We start from the raw sequence: 9,750 nt of genomic DNA, 5'->3' as shown, positions 1-9,750 counted from the left end.
GTTCTATCAGCTTTGGCGTTTATTGTCTGTGAACAAATTCCGAAATAAAGGGAGGGGATGGGAAAACATATTTAAATTGGGTTATCTTCGACAGGCTGAACCTCTTCAAAAGACTGAACAGTGTTTTAACCAATTTTCAAACGGCGTCATGCACAAGAGCACAGTCCTAGACCATTGTATATAACCTCCTCCTTTCCGCCCGTTAGCAAACACAAAGATTTTGGACGTATCTCTGACTCATTCTCTTAAGACATGATTAATCACCGAACGCATATCGGCTGGAGAGTTTAGTTAGCTAATATGGAGCGGTACGCACTAAAGCTGAAGGGTCCAGCAAAATTTTTTGCTGAACTTACAGCAAAATTTGCTGAATTTCAGCAAAACTTTACTGGTGATCAGCAGAGTTTACTGAACAAATCAGCAAAATTTTGCTGAAACCCTCAATCGATAGTTCAGCAGGTCGCCGACCTCCTAGAAGCAACTGGTCTTGGTCAACCCGATGCTGATTCGAGAACTGACAGATAAGCTGCTGACTGGAATGGATACTATAATATCACAGTTAAGTATTGACGCTTGGGGACTACATCCAGGAATGTCACAATCCGGTGCTGTATTTCGTCAGACCAGCCGCAACGTGCATGTTGCGCTGCCAAAGCCAACCGTGATTTTCCAAATGATGCTCGACAATTTGCATTACGTGGCAAGTATTCCGTGAACACTATCGTGCTTCTGAACGAAGGATGGTCGTTTATATGCGCTAGTTGAAAATCAGAGGTGCATCGACTGAGATCAAGGCGTAACACAGCCACAGAACGTGAATTGGAACACCGGATTTTCCCGGATCGAGAAAGTTTCGCAGTGTATGAGTATAGATGAGTATGTTTATTTCAGCGAAAGGGTCCGACCAACATTTCCATATCAAGCAAGAGTACCCAGACCCACACAAGAGAGCTTGAAGCTTCCGCAGCACACGGCACATGGTAGGTATTTCGGAAGTGGTGCGGGCAATACGCGCATATCTAAGTCCTACCGATCACTGACGTCCAGCATGTCGCTTCACAGATTCTGATCGGGCTGAAGTAAGCTTAGTACGAACCGAAGAAACTGGATCGTTTCGAGACGGGTCTACTGTTGAAGGACGACAACGCCGAATTTCTCGAAAAACGCCTGAGGAAGAATCACAAGAATCGCGAGCTGAATGACCAAATAGGCGTAACTGGATCCGGAGGCTTCCGAAAGTTGAAGAACTTTGTACTACGCAAGTCATGACGATGCATGCTAAGGATGACCTTCAACAACCCTGCAAAGTTTATGTTCACCACAGACCCGGTTCGCAACAGAGGCGTGGAATGTCTACTCGGGACTTAATGTGAACTTTGTCTGGCTTAAGAAACCAAAACTTTTGGTAACTTGAGTAATTTAGTATTATCCAAATGTAGGACACTTTTCGGTAGTTCTAGAACCATAAGACTAACCAACGATATAGGTTCACAAAGAGAGAAATGCTGATATTTAGCATTCTAATGGTTTATATATTTGTTTTGTAAGACGGTTCTTCAAGTTTTTGTAGGGAAAGCCATATATTATGATAAGAGATATAATTGTATGCATGGTTGGTTGTTAAGTTTGACAATATACTTTTGATGGATGCGCGTATAGAGCTCTCCACACTACTGTTTTCCGAATATCTTGTGTTTTCCCCTTTTTATGCCTCTCTTCTTCCTGCTGCATTCGAAAAAATCCGTTTTTACCGATTTAATAAAAACTCTTACATGATAAAAAATATATAATTTACTCTTTCTTGTTTCAGTCCCGGAAAAATATCTACCTAAAACGCGCACAGAAACGCACTACTCACCTCTTGAGTAGGTGTTTTTTGTTTACTTTTTTCCTGTGTAATTGTATGTGTAAGTGCGTCGTATGTGTTATCGCGGTTGCTTCCGAAAATTTAGTCTTATGCTTCATGTAGACGACCGACCCCGTCTTATGAGAGAGGGTCCAACCACAACAATCAGCTGTTGAAGTAACTAAGACTAACAATAGCAAACTTATACGATAAGTCGTAGTATCGATAACTGTCTAACGTAAAAGAATATCACAAACACAAACGTCTCTCCTTTTTGGCTGACGTGGCGCATAGTGCAGCAGCGTAACAACGGTTGAACAGACGACGATGAACTAGTTTTCATAACCGTCCCAGTCCCAGTTGCCACCCATGGTTCATAATACTGGTTTGTTCAACCTGCTGCTGCTGCTGCTGCCGTGCGACCACCGCTCTCTCAGCGAGCTGCTGGTTGCTGTTGTACCATAAAATCAAAAATTGAACGCTACTTAAACTAATCATAACTACTACTGTTAAAAGTAAATTATACAATTTTAAAACTAAAGCGACGACATTCGGACATTCGGTATTGCTGCGCCAGACTGTTTCCGCCTGTTGCTCTGATACATTATTATCATCATCAATATAGTAGGCTTGGATAGAGTAGTAGCAATGGTTGCTAGGATGATTAGATCTACGAGGATGATTCCACTCGCTAGTCGAGTGTAATTCGTCTACTTCTACTGCACACATATTTGGCTCACTAAACGACAACGATCGAAGAAGGCCGGTTGAAGCCCTTGCTCCTTCGTCCAAGGTAGGGAAGTAAGTATTGTAAGAGAAATGGAAACTGAACCGATGATCTACCAGTATTGTAGTTAGCTCATTACGGTTTGTCTGCGCTTGAAGTCACCAGAGGTTCTTCGGCAAAACGTAACCATTCTTGGAGAACAGGTGCTTGCGGCAGGCCTGATCCACTCCAAGCAGGGCGGCGGCAATCGAGCCATCGGTCCCTCCTCCCGGTTGCTGCGGGGGTGCTTTCTCAAAGAACGGCTTCGTCGCAGTAGACCCTCCTTCGTCGCCGTACGTTGTTATGGTTTCCTTTTGTCCGTCCTTGGTCGAACGGGTTATGGTTGTTTTGGTATGGCCCTCCGAATCACGAACCGTTTTGCGCGTTTCGTAGGTCTGTGCAGAAGGATAAAAGAGGAAATTATTATAATATTAAATGTTTACACATTGAAAAGCTTAACAAGCAATAGTGACCGACTGTGTATCTTTCTCGTGTCAGTATGTAAAGCACAATAGCTAGACAACTTACCCCGTCCGGCTTGCGGATCGTTTGGGAGATGATACTTTGACCAAACATCCGTGGGCCTTGGAACGTTCCCTCGAAAATTCCATCGTGATAGCGCTGGGATGGAATTTTACGCGAAGGGCGCGGACGTGGCGCCGAAGGTTGCGGTTCCGATTCCTTGTAACCATGGATCCAGTCCATTATCTTCTGCTCGTCGGTCAACTTGAGTTTGGGTTGCTGCATGGAGTGGGCCTCAGTTTGCTTCTTCTTAGGCAAGAGCTCCTTCAGTTCCGGCGAAATGCGTTGCAACAGGGTGTGCAACTGATCCGGGTAGATTCTGTTATGGGAGACAAAAAGATGGATTTTAGTCAACTGGATCAAACATTGAATCAGTATACACTCACTCTCCATCCAAATCCGTATCGAGACGTTTCTCCTTTTGGAGCTCCTTCTTGATCTCGTTCTCGAAGCCGGGCTTGAGGAAATCCTGCTTGAGGTCACGATCAAACGGTTTTGCAGTTTCTGAAAAGATCAAAAATACTTCCGTTTATTCTATGTTGATTGCGTTTTGTTAGCCACTCATACCATCTAATTCCTCCAAGCTCTTCATCATCTCCTGGATTTGATGTTCGAAATGTTTCTGGATTTCCAACGGATTGGTGAAGATTTGAACACCAAAGATCTTTTGGTTGTCGAACAGATCATCATCGCTGTCGTACTCCTCGACCCATATAGGCTTCCGAAACTCGTCCTTGACCTCCGGTTTTTTCTTCCTAATAGGGATATAAAAGATAAAGTACCCATTGAGCATGATATCGTTCAACATAGACTGAAAAAAGATTATTTTATAAAAACTTCAGAGTGTGTTTAATGAATAAGAACACGGAATATATTTACGGCTTGAGAAGACACTGCATGCCACTTTTAAAATTAATAATAATTTATTTTCACAAAAAGACAGTAGCATGAAACAAGCTCATGTAGGTATGTGAAATCTCACCATAGATTGACACTTCGAGTGATTTAGATGATGCTGTTGATGCTACAATGTCCTTTAGCATGGAAGCTTTTGAAGAAGCTTGCCCTCTGGCCTACAAGAAAGTTCTTCGGTCTGCTGAACGTTGCGGCCTTAAAAACCTTTGTAGAAATGTTTCCAGATTGAGTTGAATCAGTCGGCTAAACAAAATCCTTGTGTGAAATCCAAGGATTTTCGAGTGAATGCACTTCGTTTGCCAAATGGCGAGTCTTCCCATTAGAAAACACGGAAATGCTTATTTAGTACACACTTCCCCGGATGTGTAATTTTTCTTGTAGTTATAATTCTCTGGCTCCGGCTAGTTATGATACAGTAATGTTCCGATTTTATCACGCCCTCCGCCCATCAGTCCTTTATTTTTCATTAATTTACTGGGTCATTTGAGAACAAGTGTTTCCCCTCTTCTTGAAGATGAATGTTTAAGGCGTGTTTTGCAACGTTAAAAATATTGATAATGCGTTTAGATTTTGAAAAATATTCTCAATAATTTTTGAAAAGGGGCGTGAAAAAATCGGAACAATACTGTATTACTTAGGAATCGATTGAGTGGGCACTAAATAACTTTGCTCCTTTCAAATCTCTTGGAGCAGAAGAGTTGTACCCTACTTTGCTTAAAAAAATTTGAGCATTTCACACTTTAAAAAAAAAAAATAGTTTGCTTGTTTGCAAAAAAATTACAGGACAAATTCTCAAATCTTGGCGCGATATTAGTGTAATCGTGTAATTATTCCAAAAGCAGGTCATACGTCGTATAATGAAACAAAGAGTATCAGTTCTATCAGTTTGACCTCTGTTCTTTTGAAATGCGCATAGTCGATCATCACATCCGTGATGATGTTTACCTGGAAACGTGCCTTGCTTACCAATCTGGAAAGTCCTCTTTGACTCAAAATTGTTTACGAAATCGAGAAAACCTTCACTCAAAAGTAATTCGTTTGTTGATTTCATAGTGAAAGCCGCAGGGAGTCATGGTGTATCTCCAATGATTTCTTATGGTTTTGTCGTCGATTACCTAACATAGTTAGCCGGTATATGCATCTGCACTCTTTTCGAGCTGATGCAAAGCGCTCTTCAGGTAATTGAGGGTTGGTGTCGCCAATATGGCTTTTTAGTAAATCGAAGTAACACACCTGTTCACCCATATTTCTAGTGAGAAACGATAAGTCCGGATTAGATTAGCCAGTCTGTCCTGCATTGGGTTGCACTCATGCTCTCGCAATACTTGTAGTATATTTCCGTCAAATTGTACACAATGTAGAGTTATTTTCCAATGAAAGGTGATCGAACTTTTTATAATAGTCTTTAGGAATTCTGTAGAATAGACAATTAGCCATTAGAGTCAATATCTAGTGTAATCCTATATAAGACGTAATCGTACTCCATTCCTGTTTTTTTTCTCTGTTCGGAGCATAACCACTGCGACCAATATTTGATTTATTGTGGTATATCCCGTGTTCTTTGTATAGTGCATGTCGTGTCACTTCATCACTATTGAGTAGTAATAAAGTATTCGGTTTTACCTGTTTGGTAGACTTTTACCCCCGGAACAGGTGGCCCGTACACGGGCATTCCTGTTAATATAGCCATTCATCAGTCTATCAGATATAACCGTTTAGGGAAGATTCAAAAATTACGTCCATCGTTTTTCGGGATTTCTAGACCCCCCCTCCCCCCTCTGTCACGCAATTTCCCTATACCCAATACACGTACTGTCACACTTTTCTAGACCCCCCCCTCCCCCAAATGTTGGACGTAATTTTTTAACGTTCCCTTAGTAGTCTACCAGTTTGTTATAAAGTTTCGTTTCCCAGTCCATCAGAAACCCAAGCTATCAGAGAGGCTAAGTTCCAATAAATCAGTGTTACCTACTACAGAAGAATAAGTGCACCAATTTTAAATAAATAAATAAAGAAAGATTCCGACTACTACCACAGACGCTCTTTATGTGCGAATACAACACCTATTGTTCTTTTCACAAAAAGGCGAAACCGGTATTCGACCTTTGCGTCTCTTTGATTTTGCAATCACTGTGACTAAATAGGTAAAGTAAGTAACATGAAATGGATTGACGCAACTGTTGTTTGACCAATATTGACTTATGGATGTCTTGTCCTTGTGTGGTATTGTCGCGCTTATCTGATTCTCAGCAAGCTGCGTTCGAAACGCGCAGCCTCAGATCGCGCACGTATGATTTGTACACGGTGTGCATCTTGGCTAAAACTGTTCTGCAGCCGCTGGGTGGAGCTGTCAGCCGCCGTGTACAAATCAAACGGGCGCAATCTTATGGCGGCTGACTCATATCAGCAAGATCTGATTGATTAAGCTAGGATGCACAATATTGAAAAAATGAAGCGAGAAAAATCCAATCAAAACTAGGCCATCCCCAAAGTATTAACTGTCCCCACGGTAGCGCTTAAAGTTCTCTTTGACGTTTCCACATTCATCCTAAACGAGAAGCACTTTCTTGCACTTACCGCCTATGGGAATTCGGTTTACTAGAGGAACTCCCGTGAACCGCAGATAAACACCGACCTCGTTGTTTCTACTTTTGGTGAATTGGGACAAAGTTGCCTTTGCTCCAAGTGATCTTACAATTGCTTGTAATTCTTTGTATACTTTCCACGAAATTCTTTTCTCGTGGAGTGGACATCTGGTTATCTGGAGAGAAGACTTCTCTTAGTATTTCAGACGGCATCGTATGTTGCACTGACAGCTCCTTTCTCGAAAGTTGAGCTGGTGTTCATTCTCCTGAGCAATTCATTTGGTAGACATTGCACCGTTTTTCCGGCCGAAATATTTGCTCTTACGTACGGAGTGGAATTAGCACTTCAGCAGCACGTAATGGGCAAAGTAATATATTTCTGTTCACATAGCAAGGCTGCTATTGAAGCACTTGTTTCTGCCAACTCTAGGTAGAAGTAGTTATCGCTTGTCGAACTCAAATCAAAGAGCTGAAATCAGCAAACGCTGTTGACTTTGTACGCAGGTCATTCTCTATTGTTGGAAATGAAATGGCTGATGGGTAAGCTCGTACTGGAGCATCACATGACTTTATTGGTCCTGAACCAGTTATTCCGGTGACGAAGTCTTGGGTAAAACTTGGGTTTGGGTCACATGGGCTGCCACCCAGCTCAAACCATACTGGAATAGTTTGGATGGAGCCATATCGTCAAATAAAATGGTATTGTACGCAGAGCCATCTCCAGTGATGGTGAAGTATCTAACATATCTGTCCAAGCCAAGCAGAATTGCAGCACGCTGGTCAGAGCATTAACTGGCCACTGCTGACTCATCTATCACATGACGAATAATCAGTAGACTGAATCTTTTGTATGTGATAGCTGTGAATCCGATTATGGAACCTGAATTTTAGGGCTGCTCTGTTGTTCTTAACCTTTTTCAGGGCGTTCTTTGAGCCCATCGCGGTATGCTTATGTGTTAGAGCGCTCTTCTAGGATGACGATCCTATTCCCCTCTCTATCCGTTGCATCATCCCATACTTTATTCCTTTCACCCTCCCTCATGTAGATGATGAACAGGTTCGTGTTCATGGCGGTGGCACAAGCTTCCCAAAAATGAAAGAGAACGTGTTTCTGGAGCCGACCTACTAATACTGATACTTAATGGATACTAGTACAAATTTTTGCATAAATTCCTCCAATCACCCCCCGGGAAGAATCTATGGGTTTCTAGTAACATTCATCCTGAAATTGCGCCACAAACTTCTGCTATGGAATCATTTCAAGGATTACCTACAAACCCCTCCAGTCTGTCTTTCCGGATTACCTCCATGAGTTCCAACAGCAGTTCTTCTAGGAAATTTTCCAAAAATTTCTTGGAAAACCAGTATCTTTCAAACATCTGTAGGGAAACAAGGAACAAATCCTTGGAACGGTTGAATAAATTCCTTGTAAACGTAGGAAAACATCCAGAAGAAACTGCTAGAGTAATTTCCAAAAGATTTCCTTTTGCATAAGAAGCTTTGGAAACTCGTAGTAGGAAAGTGATGGCAGAGATAACTTCTTTTTAAGTTTTCGCATCAGAGTGCGAACATTTTTGTGTAAAATAATAAGATCAACATTGACGTTTGAGAAGTAAACCAGGAAAAAATATATTTGATATTTAATTGATTTTGAAACTACCAAATTAAGTTTAAATAATAAGGCCAGATCCTTTAGGACTGATATCAGAGCCTGCATAAACGACTCAATATGGTTTATCTGTTTGTCTTTGACGTCAATAGACAGTTTATTCCGTAGATGAATTCCATATGTGTATCACTAAGCTGAGAAGCAGTCTTCATTCCACTGAGGAAATTACGCTAAGAAGATGAAGTGTGCAACCGGCTAAGGGTATGTGTACATGTACTGTGCTTTCATGCAGATGAATAGTCATTAGCACCTATAGCCCTCACCCACTAGAAGAGGCGTTCACCATTATCGATTACAAGTTACTTTAATAACTTTTTTGTATGCATCAATCGTCAGCATTTCCATATTCAAATGTTTTAGTCGCTGGAATGCAATTTTACTTTTACGTTGTGCAAATACGCCAAATAACACGCCCTTGATCAAAGCAAATTGACTTTGTTTTGACGGAGGACATTATTATTTTGCTTACATTTTCAATCCCCACTTCCGCCAAGCCCACTTATTTCGTCTCGTCCCATATCTACAGAGAGGCTGTTTATAGAATCAAAGGAACAAAAGAAAATCTCCTCCCATCCACACCCCCTGCCTACCTCTTGTCCTCGTCGTCGTCCTTGTGGCCATCCAGGCCCATCATCTTCTTCAACAGATCCATCTTTACGACGCAAATTTTGACCGGATTATGGAACACTGGGCACAGGAAAAATATTCGCAGCCGTTTTTGCTACGACGACGGCGCTGTTGCAATCACCAAGAAAAAAAAAACTTTTCCTTCTAAAACTTAGGATCCTGCTGACCAAGAGCGATTCCAAGCACTTTTCGTTTTCCTTGTTACGCGCGAGATCCGGCACTAACGATCGAACTTTTACCGCAAATTTGTTCACCGCACGATATGGCACAACCGGAAACAAGTTTTTCACTTTTTCAAAACTAAATTTGGGAGGAAAATCCGAGCCAAAAGTATACACAACGCACAAAAGGATTTTCTAGAAGCGACCGCAAAACTTATCACCAGACATCGGAGCTAGACACGAACGACTGTGAATGTGAAGAGAGCAGTGGAGAAAAGCACCAGAAGGTTGTCAAAAACATTCGGTCCGATCGGACGTTCTTGCGCACTAGGAGAGAGCTTTCGTCAAAAGTCACGTACGCCGCGAGAAAAAGCTCGCTCGTTGGTAGCGGAGCGGTTACCATTTTGCGGGTTTGTTGACAAACAACACGGTGGGTCTGGGAGTAGACTCTCAAGGGTAAAATTGAAATTGTAGGCCTCAAGTCGTTTTTGTTTTGCAGAGCAGTGCCACAGACAAACAGACATACTACTCCAATCGAAATCATCGCACGATTTAACGATCATTTTGAAGATAACGTGTAGTTCGGACTGTGCTCGCATGTGTCATGGTGGCGCTGCTGTGCCTACATTACCTCTCAATTTGAGAGAGAAATGAACGCG

At 41.9% G+C, this 9,750-nt stretch overlaps 1 protein-coding gene across 1 annotated transcript; it reads right to left on the bottom strand.

The window, feature by feature from the left end:
- Window positions 1–1,483: 1,483 nt before the first annotated feature.
- LOC109421661 (uncharacterized) lies at window positions 1,484–9,359 on the bottom strand. The gene is made up of 5 exons (XM_029871338.2): window positions 8,894–9,359; window positions 3,702–3,889; window positions 3,521–3,638; window positions 3,141–3,453; window positions 1,484–3,007 (listed from the first exon to the last, which is right to left on the bottom strand). Exons 1-5 carry the CDS (start codon window positions 8,953–8,955, stop codon window positions 2,732–2,734), a joined length of 957 nt encoding a protein of 318 aa, XP_029727198.2. The 5' UTR covers window positions 8,956–9,359; the 3' UTR covers window positions 1,484–2,731.
- Between the last annotated feature and the right edge of the window lie 391 nt (window positions 9,360–9,750).

The sequence above is a fragment of the Aedes albopictus genome, unplaced genomic scaffold (assembly GCF_035046485.1).
Source record: "Aedes albopictus strain Foshan unplaced genomic scaffold, AalbF5 HiC_scaffold_324, whole genome shotgun sequence".
NCBI lineage: Eukaryota > Metazoa > Arthropoda > Insecta > Diptera > Culicidae > Aedes > Aedes albopictus.
Note: the sequence above shows the minus strand (reverse complement) of the source record. Positions and strands in the feature narration are given on the sequence as shown.